Consider the following 15,519-nt stretch of genomic DNA (forward strand, 5'->3'; position numbering starts at 1 on the left):
GGAATTCACAGAGAATGCTATACCCCCCCCCCCCCCCCCCCCCCCCTCCCAGTTCTCTCGACATGACATTTAAAAGTGAATTCCGTGGGGGGGCTGCTCATGTCTTGTACTTTGCGCGGCTGATGCCTCTCATGAGGGCCCGGTGGCTTTCAGGGTGTCCCCCCGCCCACGTCAATCACGCCCCCTCTGAGTCACCGTTCAAAACCGAGCGCCCCTTTTCACAGAGGTGTCATCAGCCTGGGACACAGGTGTCGCTCATAACACTGATTTGAAGCCCGCTGCTTTGATGTACCAGCCTGGGCGAGCGGTCCAATATGTGATATTCCCTCTATTGTAGTCTGCTGCCCGTGCCCTTGCATAAAAAGAGCAGACCTGTAATTAGTGTAATGAGAGACACCTGTGTTTGTCGGGCGATTTTGCCTCTGTTAAAAGGGTCGAACCATTCCCAGAGATATTGGCGGCCATTGTAATGGCGCCACTTTATTTGCCGCCACCGTTTTATGATTGGGTGAACTTTTGTAATTTGGATTCAAGGTCTCTGTTGGAGTTTGGTCATGGTTCCCATGTCAAAGCCTCACTTGAATATATATACGCTGGTGGTTTGTTAAGGCTGGGAACCGTTCACATTCAAAGGCTGGCCCTGTTTAATTAGCACTTTAATAGATCCAAAAAGGGACAGGAATTCTTCGGAAAGGAGGGGGACGTCGGGACCGACGCACTCATGCGTTCACCGATGTGCCAAATGTAATCTTACTGAGAACCATTTCGGTTATAAAAACCGAACAAAATTTTGCATATGAATGTCACAACTCATGTCATGTTTTCCCATCTTGCTGCCTGGTCCGGGTATGATGAAACGACCGAGCCTAAATCCGACGTTGCAGTTCAGACAGATTTTATTAAGAGTGACACGAAATGAAACAGCAGAATGGTGTTAAGGTTCAAGTGTCACTAATATTAACGGACAGTGCATTAACCTGACCACCGAAGGAGCACTTCCAACCCTTTCTGTAACACAACTCCTAATTTGTGTAACACAATTCTGATGTGCATCCCCCCCTCCCTGAAGGAGATTTTTTTTTTCGCATTGAAAGTAAACGTCTCCAGGCTATACTACGGCCGAAAGATCTTTTATTATCCCCATAAAGAGGACACGTGAAAGCTTTTGTGATTTGTGTCAATTGTAGGATGGTAGTTTTGGGTACAGAAAAAACGAAATATGAAATGTACAAATACATGATAAAATAATCTTTTTAGGTGTTTCTGTGTTTCTCTTATTTGACATTTATTGAACCATGTAAAATCTCATTGACATTTACACCTTATTTTAGGAGGGTGAGCTGGGCAAAAAAGCTGCATAAAAAAGACATGCAACAAGGTTACAACAAACTGAAGCATGGAATCCTGTAGCGAGCGTACATTTCATTGCATTACGTTTATTTAGCTGACGCTTTTATCCATGCGATTTACAATAAGTGCATTCAACCAAGACAAAACCCAGAAATTGCAAGAATGAAGAGAGTAGGCATGCATCAAATTAATGAAACAGGCAAACTGCTTCAAAGTGCTAAATTTCAGAACAAGATATGGAGAACGTTTATACATATTCTTTATTTTATAAACGTGAATTCATTTTATTATTTTCACGATGAACACCTGAACAGATGAATTTCATCATCCCTGAATGTCCCTGAATATTTCCAAGGCCCAGACTTTTATTCCAGTATTAAATACCAGTTCTGTGTCTCTCTGCAGGCATGATACAGGCCCTGGCCGGCTTCTTCACTTACTTCGTCATCCTGGCGGAGAACGGCTTTGTCCCCCGGTCCCTGCTGGGCATCCGCATCCTCTGGGACGACCGCAACGTCAACGACCTGGAGGACACCTACGGCCAGCAGTGGGTGCGTAGGGGAGCAGCTCTTAGCAGCCACTCACGGTTCCCCTGCTGTGCTCTAGAGATGTAGAGTGGCATGGCATGATTGGTCCTGTCTGGCCCTGTCCAGGGAGAGCCCGTTGTTTTATTCAGTTCCAGGGTTGGAGGTTTCGATTAGCTGGTGATGTGTGGCCCTCACGGTATTGCAAGGCACCGCTTCTGATAAGAGTGTCCACCGAACACCATAACACATTGGCTCCGGTCGAATAGTCAAATAGATTCCGTCTTTGGTCTGCTCCTGACTGCTTTTGCGTGACCTGGATGGGAAACGTCATGGGGTCAAGGAAAGATGTGAAGGACTTAGGAAAATTCAACCGTGGTGCTAAGAGAGTCCGACTGCATTTTCACCAAGTTATGTTATTATGCAACGGCAGATGTTATCATGTTAGCAGTTTGTTTTGCCAAATGGTGCGACGCCTTGAATATTATTCGTAATTATGGGACAGCATTTTCTTTTTTGCTTACGTAAAGGACATTCCAGTGTACCCTTTGCTAAAGGAGATCAAAGGAAGCATTGAGGCACAGTTCCTCGGCATTTAGACATCTAGCAGAGCTCTTATCATTGCTGCCACTTTGATACTTTTCATTTCACTCAGGAACCTTCCTCAGAAAAAAAAGACTATATGCCTGGAGCCATTGTTATTCAAATGAAAGGGCAAAGGGGACGGGGAGGCTAATCTTATAGATTGGTCCTGCCAACCAAAAGGTTTTATGCACTGGCTCTCGCCTGCCAAGTAAAGTCATCTTAACTCATGGACGGATGGATGAGCGCCAGGTAGACAGACGGATGGAGAACGAGGATATAATGTCTGGTGCAAATGTGTTTGTGTCTGGGCCCCCCCCCCCCCTTCAGACGTACGAGCAGAGGAAGATCGTGGAGTTCACCTGCCACACCTCCTTCTTCATCAGCATCGTGGTGGTGCAGTGGGCCGACCTCGTCATCTGCAAGACCCGCAGGAACTCTGTCTTCCAGCAGGGCATGAAGTGAGTCCGACCCGAGCGGACCTGAGCGGAGCGTACACCTTTAAATAGACACGGCCGGCTGCTTGCACTCTGCGTTCATGGTCGACGTCCAAGACAATTCCCTCGAGATCAATCAGCCTGATTTGGCGCTAACGTTGTGTGGCCGGCCACACATAATTGCAAACCAACGGTGGGGGTGGGGGGAGAGAGGAGTGAGGAGGGGTTCAGGGGGTGGGGAGGGGTGGGAGGGGTGCTACCATTCATTTTTTTCCTGGAAATTGTATATGAAGGGAGTGAGGTAGCATTAAATGTAGATGTTGCGTTACTTGTTGCGCTATGGGAATCGGGAGAATATATTGACAAAAATATTTTCTTATTCTCCATCTAACCTAACCTCACCTAATTTATTCTCTCTCTCTCTCTCCCTCTCTCTCTCTCTCTCTCTCTCTCTCTCTCTCTCTCTCTCTCTCTCTCTCTCTCTCTCTCGTTTGTTTGTGCCGCAGGAACCGGATCCTGATCTTTGGACTGTTCGCTGAGACAGCTCTGGCTGCCTTCCTGTCCTACTGCCCTGGCATGGACATAGCACTCCGCATGTACCCTCTGAAGTAAGCCTCTCTCTCTCTCTCTCTCTCTCTCTCTCTCTCTCTCTCTCTCTCTCTCTCTCTCTCTCTCTCTCTCTCTCTCTCTCTCTCTCTCTGTCTGTCTGTCTGTCTGTCTGTCTGTCTGTCTGTCTGTCTGTCTGTCTGTCTGTCTGTCTGTCTGTCTGTCTGTCTGTCTGTCTGTCTGTCTGTCTGTCTGTCTGTCTGTCTGTCTGTCTGTCTGTCTGTCTGTCTGTCTGTCTGTCTGTCTGTCTGTCTGTCTGTCTGTCTGTCTGTCTGTCTGTCTGTCTGTCTGTCTGTCTGTCTGTCTGTCTGTCTGTCTGTCTGTCTGTCTGTCTGTCTGTCTGTCTGTCTGTCTGTCTGTCTGTCTGTCTGTCTGTCTGTCTGTCTGTCTGTCTGTCTGTCTGTCTGTCTGTCTGTCTGTCTGTCTGTCTGTCTGTCTGTCTGTCTGTCTGTCTGTCTGTCTGTCTGTCTGTCTGTCTGTCTGTCTGTCTGTCTGTCTGTCTGTCTGTCTGTCTGTCTGTCTGTCTGTCTGTCTGTCTGTCTGTCTGTCTGTCTGTCTGTCTGTCTGTCTGTCTGTCTGTCTGTCTGTCTGTCTGTCTGTCTGTCTGTCTGTCTGTCTGTCTGTCTGTCTGTCTGTCTGTCTGTCTGTCTGTCTGTCTGTCTGTCTGTCTGTCTGTCTGTCTGTCTGTCTGTCTGTCTGTCTGTCTGTCTGTCTGTCTGTCTGTCTGTCTGTCTGTCTGTCTGTCTGTCTGTCTCTCTCCCTTTGTCCGTCCCTCTCTCGCGGCCTGTCTCTCACTCTCTCTCAAACACATCACCAGTCGACCAGAAAATCCACTTTAAGACTCCTAAGACGTTGCCATTAGCCTGTCACTCTGGACTTCAAATGAAGTCTGTGATCTTCTTAAATGACTGCGATAGAAAGGAAAATGCCTTCATAGGCTGTAACGGTTCCCTACTTTATCAGTGACTCACTTGCTTTCTATTTTACACGCCCCCCATTCTCTGCGCACACCATCTCTCCCTGCCATCAATTCTTCCTGCCTTCCATCCGCCCTTTGCTTTTTCTTTCTTTTAGGATCAGTTGGTGGTTCTGCGCCTTCCCCTACTGTCTGATCATCTTCATTTATGATGAGATCCGCAAACTGATCCTGAGACGCTGCCCTGGAGGTAGGTAGATCACCGGATGATAACACAAACATGAAGTCATTCCCCAGGAGCACTCTTTACTCTGTCCGTTTTGTTTAAAGTTCGGTATTCATTGCTTTCATAGAACGTCCAATAGAAAACGACTATGGCCGTCTCTCCCTCTCCTCTTCTTCTTCTCTCTCTCCGCCTTAAAGGGAATGGTTTAATCAGCCCTAGTGCGGCTCTCATTAATCCTGATGTTATTTAGGATAAAGGCTCCTGATGAGTATTCTGAATTGGCCCAGTGGTGAGCTAAGTAGACGCACGGCCCCACACCATTGCTCACAGCCCAGCCATACCTGTCAAAGTAGTACTTGGGTTTAATCTATGTAATTAACTGCTACAATGGTTGCCTCACAGTTTGGCTCAACCTTAACCGCGACAGCGGGCAGATAGAGAGAATGCTGTCTACACATGGCCAATGACAAATTTCTGTCAGTAGTATACGTCTTAAGTGAGGGATCAAATATAGGCCTTAAACGTTTGGGAGTTTGAAAGACGGCAGAATGGTGGATGATTTTTAGCAGGATATATACTGGGTTAGGGTTATGGTTAGGGTATGGGTGTACCCCATATGGGTTCCCCAATGTCTGTAGCAAACCTGTAAGCTTCCTTCGGCCAGATGCCTAATCTCTACCTGCTCCTTCATTAGATCTATCTAGTATCTGAATTCAGTGTTGCTCTGGACAAATTATTAAATAGTCTGTAACAGTGTGGGAGCCTTCCAGCAATTCTACTTTGCAGTCGAGGGCGTGTGATCGTTCTTGGACCCATTGGATTCAGAAAGAATGAGGCCAACCATTTTGTTTCTGCTTCAGAACCGCAACAGTAATCCAGTGGAGCTCAGTCATTCCTTGTACCTTGTCAGGGATTGCTTGTTGCTAAATCCAGATGTCAGAACTAGAGTGAACTCTCTGAGCCTGGAAAGTTCTAGCAGCCCAACTGCTGCGAAGCGAAGCCAGCCTCCATCAGCATTTGTCTGACTCTAAGTACATCAGTGTGTGTACACCGAGTCTATTAGAAGCCAAACGAGAACAGAAGGCCATTTATAATGCCACTGAGCGTAATGGTTCGGGATGGGGTGGATGGGGCAAAAATACGGCGAAAAAAAGGGAAACACCTTTGAACTGTGGGATTATGAGAGGTAATGAAATTCTATTAAAAGGAGGCCATGTAACGCTCTGAAGCCACTGGGGAGATAAATATGTAAGAGGTTCCTCAAGAGATAAATCACCTCGGCCCAACTGGCAACAGCCTAGATGCAGATGGGCAGAAGAAAAAAAAAAAAGGGGGAAATTTAGGCGAATTTGACGAAGACAGATTTGCATTGGGCCGCAGATCACATGCCTGATGTAGAGAGGCACGTACCAAGCCTCAGAGTCTGGGTTCCATTCCTGGTTCTATATGGTCGATGAGGAGCAAGGCCTGCCTAGACAAATACAATTTATTGTGACAGTTAATCATCTTTGTTAATCTGTGTGTCATGGGCTGGCGGTCTGAGATTGTACGTTAAAAAGGAGCTGATTCGTTTGGGAACGTACAGAGCGTAGACACGATGGAATGAGATGAATGCAAATGGAGCGACACAAAAGGGATATTATGTGAGCCGCTCGCCTGTCACTTTGGTCTTGAGCCCTGTGTTTCTTACCAAGCCTCTCTCCTTCTCTTGCAGGTTGGGTGGAACAGGAGACGTATTATTAACATTCATAAAATGTCGGTTTCAATCCCGTGTGAGTGGGTGTGTGTGTGCGTGTGTCTTCGTGTCTGTGTGTGTGTGTTAGGCGGTAGTCTGTCTGTCAGTTGTTATATTGCATGGATCATTTCACAAATCTGATTATCATAGCAACTACTGCTGGAAATAAGCTTTTGATTGTGTTTTGAGATTTCATTTTTTTTATTCTGGGCCTGACGTGCCTTGTACATTTCTGTGCCTCAAGTAAATGTTGAAAGAGAATGAAGCACGGCTGATTGTACAAGGCAACACTACCAACAACGTTTGCCTAATGAAATGGATTCTAATTCTATAATTCTGTGAACAATTTTCTTATTTAGCCTCAATTGGAACAATGATTCGGTATTTTCAAAGGAAAATAAAAAAAATGAAATACCTTCCGAGTGTGTCCATCTTATTTGTATCTTGGTCAAATTTGGAGTGGATGTTCATGTTGATTTTCTATTTGAACTATACTGTAAATTACGATGACCAAAACTCATGAATCTCAAATCCCTCGGGTTGGTACGTATAACTATAGCTACATGAAGTAAAGAACTTAAATGTACATGCCTCAATCGCTATACGCGATTTAATTAAAACATTTATATTAATTTATATATATATATATAATTGAATACAAATATATTATGTGTATACAATATTTGACAGAATTATGTAGTGTCGTTTTGTACATCATTTATAGTTCAGAAGTCAGATAAGTACTGTCTGTACAAGATTACCATATCAACAAATTACTAAGACATCGCACACATATTGTCATGTCATTTACAATCTTTTTTACATTTGTCGCATAATGACATCTTATGATTCATGGAAAGATCCAGAAGGACATCAATATTGTATCAACCTTCTCAAGTCGCAGTAGTTTGAACTTTGATAATTCAACCAAATAATAACACAACAGGTTTCCACTCCCCCATAAAGCCATGCAGCCAGTTTATACACAGCTGGTTAAAATGTTTTGTGCATTTTGCATGAGCCAATCAAATCCGAAATGATAAATTAACATTCCACCTACGTTTTGTCTCACCCTAATTGACAGTTTTTCTCGAATTCACTCTGAGATGTGTCATCACTAGTAAACACGCTCTGAATGCAATTACATATTCTCTGAATATCAGCCTGAAAAAAAGGAAAATCACCCAGAGTGTAGAATACCAAAGACATATAGAGCCTTGATGATAGAATATGATGCATAACACTCAACAACAATAGGAATAATACTAATAATCATACAAAAAATATATAGATATATGAGATACAAACCCAAATATATAAGTTTATGCCGTAATTGTGTGTTATGTGTTTGTAACTTGTGAACCAAGAATGTAGTTCGGGATTTTATAAGCCTCAACGGCATCAAGCCGTCATTGTGACTCACAGGTTGAGAAACACTAGAAGATGTGTTACTGGTCTATCACTCTGAACTTGCCAGACCAGGAAGCATCATTGGTGTTAATGAGATATGGGACTTTATTTTCTACTAAAAGGCAACCAAAGCAGACCTATGGAATGTATTGACAATATCATTTAATAATATAATTATAAATGTCTTAATTTTTTTATCTGTTTTTACTTAATCAGTTTAAAATGTTAAACATAGGCGATGTTTCTTCATTAATTTCAAAACAAATTGACATCATTAATATTAGACGAAAGCCCATTACATTGATACATATTATGCCACATACTTTCCCGATGATTTTTTCTTTTTTTAAATGGACAATGACTAAGTACATGTAGAGCATTATACACAATTATTTCATTTTGACCTTCTCAAAATGACAGTTCATAGAATACCAGCCCGTCGATGTCAACATCCGGGTACGTCATATCCCTACAGTGCTTGTCAAACATGGCGTTGCTTCTAAGGTCAGTACGACTTGTTTGTTACTAACAATTGCTATCTTCCTCATGTTTTCTGATGTAATGAATGGGCTACTCGGATATATATGACTGAATGTAGTGTTCGTCTCTCTTCGTCGGAATCACTTTGCTCCACATGTACTGCCTTATTATGGGTACTAGCTAGCGTGCTATCGTTAGCCAGCCAACTCGCCCTAAAAAGGGGATCAAAGCGAGCCGATATATGCTGATCTGATTTAACGATGTCTAAATAGTTAATTAAATGTAACGTTGTGTCCAAATTGGTTCGTGTTGTGACATTGGGTGACATCGTGACTGCCCTGTATTCGCGGTTGCTTGTATTTCCTTCATATATACGATTTCGCTTTTGCTTTACCAAAATCAAATAAACTCAAATTATGCGACTTTATATGCATTCTGCTTTAAAACCAATACTGTTATTTTTTGTCTTAGCGTAGAATTATGTAAACGTGCACGGTGAGTGTTCAAATTGGCTTACGGTTAAATAACTGTTGTCAGACCTTAGTTGACCTTAGTTAACATTGGCTGGTCATAGCACCCATGTGCAATGGACCCTTGTCTTATCAGTGATGGTTCTATGCAATCTTAGATAAACAGAAGTCTCGATGTATACACACCTTAAGCACGCAACTAAAAGGAAAATATTTAATCAATATCTTTGATATATACATGTATATAAAATCTAATCTAATCTTTAGGTACAATATGGACCCTGCATTTTACTTAGCAATTGTTGTCTCTTTAACATTCGGTGCTTTCATAGACTCAATTATTGAGATAACTGATCTGTTGAAATTGAACAGATCAGTTTTCTCAATTATTTAACTGTTAAACACAGAAATAATCATTAGTTGCTTAATATATATACTTGGTTCAAACTGTCCTACACCATTTTTGTTGCTAACCAAGTAGTCTCCCTGTAATTCTCTAACCATAAAGTCCCACTTTTCCTGTGTCTCTTTTTTACAGGACATTAGCCAGGCAGGGTGTGTGCCTGGCTAGACCACAATATGCTGTGCTATGCAGACAGTAAGTAGTGTTTGTTAATTAGTGCACTTCATTAGAGGTTTATGCTTTTCTTTTTGGTATTTTTCCAAAAATGTAACTTTAAAATTGGATTGACATCCTTTGAAAGAAAAATGTGTATTATTTATGTTTTGAATTGAGAGGCTTTTGATTCTATTTGTTTCTGTCCAAAAATAATCACCTTAAAAACACAGAGATGTTGTAATTATGACTTATAGGCTTATAATTCTATTAGTGCCCACAGCAATAGACCTAAAGTGTGTGTGTGTGTGTGTGTGTGTGTGTGTGTGTGTGTGTGTGTGCTCGTGTGTGTGTGCGCGTCCCCCCACAGTACTGCTCCAATGGGCACCACAGCAAAGGAAGAGATGAACAAGTTTTGGGCCAAAAACAACAAATTAAGCCGACCCATGTCTCCACATATCACCGTCTACAAGTAGGTGGGGGCGTTACTGACATGGGGCCGTAGCCCAAGGACCCGGTATCAAAGCACCAGTAGGAGTTGGAACACTATATTCCATAAAAATAAATTGTTCAGCTGTCTTGGCTTCTGTCTCATTTTGGCTACTATAGTTTCAGAGAGCGTATGAAACCTATTACCATATATTACCCAAAGTACAAAGACCATTACCATAAAAATCCCCAGTTCATACCGCATGGTCTTTTCATAATTTGAGTGCTTTTTCGCGGAGCAGTGGAATAGGCTACAGCTAATAAGCAGGATTCCAGCTGATTTACATGCATCTGGATTCACCTCCTGCAATAAGCTCTTTAAAGCGCAATCATGCTCTTATTAAAAATTCATAGTGCCCCCCCCCACCCCATCCCTCCCGACTAGGGAAACGTTTTGCCTTGAGAGTTGAAGACATACTTTCTAATCATTAACTAGCAGTTTCTCCTCCCTCTTTGCTATTAACATAACTTAAGGCTTGGTCTCTCTGGCCCTTGAACTCCTCCAGGTGGGTGTGTTAGTGTTTGCTCTGCGATTGCATTTCATTGGTCCCAATAGTTAATACTAAAAACCTTTTGCGCGTGGCAGTGAGTGTGTTCTTGATGTTCTTAAAACTAAACCAGTTGAAGTACTTGTTGTGATGATCTTTTAAATCAGAAAATGTAGTACGAAATTGTCTTTCAAAAGGAAATAATTTGGAGCGTAATCGAACTAAAGTAAGACTGCCGGGAGAAATCGATTCTAGCAATTGTGGTTTGTGATTGGCTCAAATTGAGCCAATCACCGCAGAGCACAATATTTGGGCCAATCAGAACCCGCAAGTGCACAAAGTGTTCCGAGTCGGCCTGCTTTTGAGATTATTATCTCTTTTAATTCTCAACAGTTTATTTTGTGGAGGCTTCATAAACGGTCTATCCCATCGATGCTGGAGGAACGCCAAGCATAGAAAAGGAACAAATGCATCGGCAAAATCGGGGGTTTGAAAGCCAACCGCCTTCCTGTGGCTCGGGATCAATGCCATTGACGAGCAGGCCTCCACATCGTACTGTACTAATTAGCAATGACCTTGTGTTCCAGCTGGTCCGTCCCCATGGTGATGTCCATCACGCACAGAGGCACCGGCGTGGGACTCAGCGGAGGTAACTACGGCGACGCCTGCCCTGGCTCGGCCCTCAATTCCTTCACCTAGAGGCCCGTCCTGATGGGCCACCGGGTTAATTAAGGCTCCTGAGATTTCCAAAACCACACCGCACTCATTTCCTCTGATAGCACTCTCCCGGCGAATTAGACGTGGTTCTCGAAGCCGTCGAGCTGTCTAGTGAACCAGCCCACGCTTCAACCCGTACTGAGCGGAGCTTTTGCAATGAAGGCTGTAGCCTCAATTAGGGGTGTGCACGGGTACACGTGTACACGTGTCACAGGTTACTAAATCATAACCGTGATGAAAAGTCAGTAAAGAAAAACGTAAAAAAAAAAAAAAGAATCACATTTTTTCAATGGGAATCGTGATGGTCCATACTTTCAACATAAAGTTTACATATTTATAATACGAAATTCGTCCCAGCCTTTATACCACAGATACTATAGGGTCTAAAGCATATAATCGCGTTTTCTGATTAAAGTTTATTGTAACAGTAAGCTGACGACATCCTATTTAACACCGCAACTGCAAATTAACCACACAGAGATAACCATGGCAACCGGTCAAACAAATTTTCTTTTTGCGATCATTCTGCTCGCGCCTCCACCGTGTTGATAAAAAAATAATCCCCCCTATAGCGCGACTGCGGTCCACTTTAACACCCCTAGCCTCAATGGAAGGCAATTTTTTATTTTTAAACCTGTAGAATATGACCATACTGATGTCGTCGTGGTTTGCATTTAAGGTTCTCGGGTTCCGAACCGGATACATTTTTGTTCTAAATCCTCAGCTGTTCAAAATTAAGTGTGCAAACTGGAATGGCGCCTACTCTGTGTAGATGGAATAGGGTTATCAGATTCATTTAAATGAAGCTGTAAATCCATAACGTTAAATCACATGTTTTGTTCTCCATAATTATAAGTTAAAATATGTTTTTAATCTTTATTTGATTGTTTCATAATAGCAGATCAGAATAAAAGTCATAAAATGTATTATCTAGGCTGTATCGAACTTAGTGGGTCCTAAACCTAAACTTTGTATCTGAAATGGGTCAAAGGTTAAACTCGAAACCTGCCCTTAATCGAGTCCTAAAGCAAACAGCCATCAACGTTTTATTTTTTTATTTTTACGAGCCTAGGGGCAGTACATGATATGGCTTGGATGTTTTATCTGCAAGCACTCTATCTGTCAGTATATACTTCTGTTGAATTGGCTGCTGTGAGTGCTCCTTTCGCTTCAGTTATCTACTGTGGTCATGATCGACAAAAAAACAAAAAAAAACAACACAACAACCTGAAAAAAACTCTCTTCAGACCATTCAGCTTTGAGCATTTTAATACTTCCAGGCCATTTCGGCCCATCGCTATTGATCCCGGGTAAAAGCATCTGTTGAGTGACAAAACAAAAGCCATTCGATTTGGACGTCAGCGCTTTGCATGTGCGGCATGCGGCCTCGTATTGGGAGGTTAACGGCTTTCTGTCATGTAACCAGGGTAAGAGGGGCAGACAACACGCCGCGCAAACCATTACACGTTTATAGTGCGGGGGGTGGGGGGGCGGGGTATAAACATTGATTAACACGTACACAGGCGCGCACACAGGACACATCAACCTTTTTCCAGACGTTGAAGGAGGTTGAAAGTCTGCTTCTCTTCCCCTAAGGGAGGCAACCTCGCAGGTGGAGATTGGATGGCAATGGGCGGAGAATGGGGTGTTCTTGAGAAGGATTGTGGAGGAATTGATGTTTCTGGTGCACAAAATAAATGTATGATGCTACTTTCGGACCGCTAGTTGAAGAATAATAAGCTTCACCATTGTAAACGTTTTTTCTTTCTTTCTTTTCTTTTTTCCTTCCTTCCTTCTTGCTTTCTATTTTCTCTCTCTCTCGCTCTCGCTCTCACTCTCGCTCTCTCTCTCGCTCTTCCCCCCCCCCCCCCCCCCCCCCCCAGCCATCTCGGCCCTGGCCCTTGCGGCCCTTGTCCTGCCTGGTAGCTACCCCCACTACCTGGACCTGATCAGCGCCCTGTCGGTCGGCCCCTACCTGATCGGCCTCGCCAAGTTCGGCCTCGCCTTCCCCGTGTCCTTCCACACCTTCAACGGCGTCCGCCATCTGGTGAGAGACACGCTCCCAGACGCCATCGTCTGTAATGACTCTCACGCTATTCCGAGCCAGAGCGTGTGAACGCTGCTGCGACTTTGCACCAGCGAGCGAGTTTCATGTGACTTCTCAAATGATCTCATCTCATCTTTTAATCACTTCCTTTCCTCTCCCCAGATTTGGGACATGGGAAAGGGCTTTAAGATCCCCGAGGTCTACCGTTCAGGCTACACAGTCATCGCTCTGTCCGTCCTCGCCTCCTTGGCCCTGACCTGCCTCTGAGACACAACAACACATGAGGGGGGGGGGGGGGGGTGAGGACGAGGGAGGGGGTGGAGGCACTGATTAAGACCACAAGGGATGGAAATGGAAGAGATTGGCCCTTGAATGGAGGGAGGGTTAAGATATGTGGACATGAAGGGGCCCGGAATGTTTCTTCTTTATTTCTGTGTGTTTATATGTTCTCTCTCCCTCAAGGAGAGAGGCCCTGCACTCTACTACAACATGAATTAAATAAAAGATTATATTATGTGCAACACGATGTGGTGTGGTGGTTTGTTGAAGCGCAAATCAATGTTGTTCTCGTGGGATTCAAGGGGATGAAAATAGGTAATGGGTGAATCAAAACGGTTGCTCCACCCATTGCATAACACCTAGTACAGCTGATACATAATAGGTGAAGCGGTACCAGTGGAAGTGAGGCACTGAAGTTCAAAGTGCATGCAAATGAGACCTAGTTTTATTTAGTTTTGTAATGTCTTAAACAGCCCTGGCTAAAATTAGACATGACCTACATGTTTCTCCTTCATGTAATTTATCTAATGGAGAGGTGACGTCAATACATTAATCACTCTTAGCGCAAGACCAGTGTGCCTGTAATCCACTTTGAACCCGGGCTGCCATTCATAGTTTCTCTCAGCTGCCCGCAAAGATAATGTGTGCGGCAGTGGGAAGGGGAGACGGTGTGAAGGGCTGACACAGCAGCAGAGCAGAGGGAGCGAGCGCATGTGTTGGTAGGATTTATCCACACCGCTGCCTTGCCTCGGGCCTCGCCTCCTGCCGAGCCACGACGGGACTCCGCATCGCACCCGGGCCGTTTTTGCAGCCTACTGCGTTGGCTGCAAAACGTCTGTGACGTTGCGTCTAATCCAACTTGTGTTTTCGGGTAACGAGCGTGATTCACGTTGGGCAGAGAGGGCAACACGAATATGCTCAGATAGGCGGCAGCAGGCGCTCTGCGTCTGCAGGATCAATATAGAAATGAGTCTGTTATGATCAATAACATTCACAAGAAGAACCGTCACGTTGTACAGATTTGTTTGCCTAAGGAAATACCAAGCTGCATTTGCTTGTTAGACAATCGCCTTGCAGCTAGTGGTCTTGAGAGAAACTGTCAATTAGAATTGAATCTGAGCTTCCTCAGGCAGACGTTGCCCTTAAACCACCAATAATATGGGGATGACCCCCCACCGAGTTTAAACTATAATACATTTCACTTGATTATGAGTGACTCCAATATATTGTTGGCTCGAGATCCAGCGGAGGAGCTTAGATCGGTCTAGGAGACCCCACTTCATTTTCATAAAGTACGTCCAATAGCGTGATTATTCTCAGCCTGCAGCTGCCCATTGAGATAAAGTGGGCCCTTTATCTGATTGTCCTAACCTTTTGCCTATTTAATTTTATTTATATTGCGACTTCTGGAGTCATATACAGCACTGTCGTCATTTGCATGGGTAAATGCTGATGCGCTTACAGCACCCCCTACCGGCTGTCAATATAACGCAATGAAAACAGTGGTGCTGATGCTGCGGGATGCTGTGAATGTAGCAAAGAGATGGGAGGGGAATATAAACCCACTTTTCATGAATGTCGGTGGCCCAGTCTCTGTGGCGCAATGGAATAGCGCGCTGGACTTCTAATCCAGAGGCTCCGGGTTCGAGTCCCGGCAGAGATGATTACAGCTGTGTGCGGCTTTTTAGATTGGACCAACATAATTGCGATGGATAAGGCTTTTGTTTCTTCGATGCGAATTGCATTCAGCAGGGATTGTTATAGAAGATTACGACATAGAACTAATGGAACCACCTTGTGTAACCATTTCCAAAATGTAATGAGTTTTGTAAAAATACGATTTAAGGGCAGGTGACCAATAATATCTATAGTAAATTGCCCATGTTAAAATTTAATCCACTGGACGGGATTAAAAAAATGAAATAATATATGAAATATACATTCAATATCGTAGGAAAAATACTCAATGACGATAGTCTGTTGTTAATAACCTAACTATTATTTAGGAACTTTATTTGATATAACCTTGCATGTGAACCTGTGTCACTGATTATAGCCCTCGGGTTGCGCTACACCAGCCGTTGTCAATGCTCTGACACGTGAACCCAGGCCATACTCATACTCATTTTCAGCACCTGGAGCTGTCCACTCACTTGTTAGAACAAGGCTTTTCCAACGCAACGGCATTTATATGGGAATTACAGGCC

General features: G+C 43.8%; 2 protein-coding genes and 1 non-coding gene across 4 annotated transcripts in view; all 3 read left to right on the forward strand.

Annotated features, from left to right (window-relative positions):
* The window catches only part of atp1a2a (ATPase Na+/K+ transporting subunit alpha 2a), a 55,059-nt gene extending 48,264 nt beyond the window's left edge, over positions 1-6,795 (forward strand). For both annotated transcript variants that reach the window (XM_030362716.1, XM_030362717.1), the window contains 5 exons: positions 1,756-1,901; positions 2,787-2,917; positions 3,400-3,501; positions 4,574-4,665; positions 6,356-6,795. In XM_030362716.1, coding sequence (XP_030218576.1) covers positions 1,756-1,901; positions 2,787-2,917; positions 3,400-3,501; positions 4,574-4,665; positions 6,356-6,384 — 500 coding nt within the window. In that variant the 3' untranslated portion in view covers positions 6,385-6,795. The remainder of the gene's footprint in view (positions 1-1,755; positions 1,902-2,786; positions 2,918-3,399; positions 3,502-4,573; positions 4,666-6,355) is intronic.
* A 1,417-nt stretch (positions 6,796-8,212) lies between these two features.
* sdhc (succinate dehydrogenase complex, subunit C, integral membrane protein) lies at positions 8,213-13,559 on the forward strand. Its single transcript, XM_030362718.1, has 6 exons — positions 8,213-8,290; positions 9,275-9,334; positions 9,663-9,764; positions 10,857-10,918; positions 12,870-13,033; positions 13,196-13,559. Exons 1-6 carry the CDS (start codon positions 8,229-8,231, stop codon positions 13,298-13,300), a joined length of 555 nt encoding a protein of 184 aa, XP_030218578.1. The 5' UTR covers positions 8,213-8,228; the 3' UTR covers positions 13,301-13,559.
* Positions 13,560-14,901: 1,342 nt separating this feature from the next.
* trnar-ucu (transfer RNA arginine (anticodon UCU)) lies at positions 14,902-14,975 on the forward strand. Its single transcript has one exon. It is a non-coding gene; the product is annotated as a tRNA-Arg (tRNA).
* The last annotated feature ends 544 nt before the right edge of the window (positions 14,976-15,519 follow it).

This window comes from Gadus morhua, chromosome 8 (genome assembly GCF_902167405.1).
Source record: "Gadus morhua chromosome 8, gadMor3.0, whole genome shotgun sequence".
Taxonomy (NCBI): domain Eukaryota; kingdom Metazoa; phylum Chordata; class Actinopteri; order Gadiformes; family Gadidae; genus Gadus; species Gadus morhua.

What these genes read in the sequence shown, in the direction of transcription:
- sdhc (XM_030362718.1), top strand. Translation starts at nt 8,229, where the DNA reads ATGTCAACATCCGGGTACGTCATATCCCTACAGTGCTTGTCAAACATG. An exon ending in AACATGGCGTTGCTTCTAAG is followed by an intron (nt 8,291 to 9,274) that starts GTCAGTACGACT and finishes TCTTTTTTACAG; the next exon opens with GACATTAGCCAGGCAGGGTG. An exon ending in CGGCGTGGGACTCAGCGGAG is followed by an intron (nt 10,919 to 12,869) that starts GTAACTACGGCG and finishes CCCCCCCCCCAG; the next exon opens with CCATCTCGGCCCTGGCCCTT.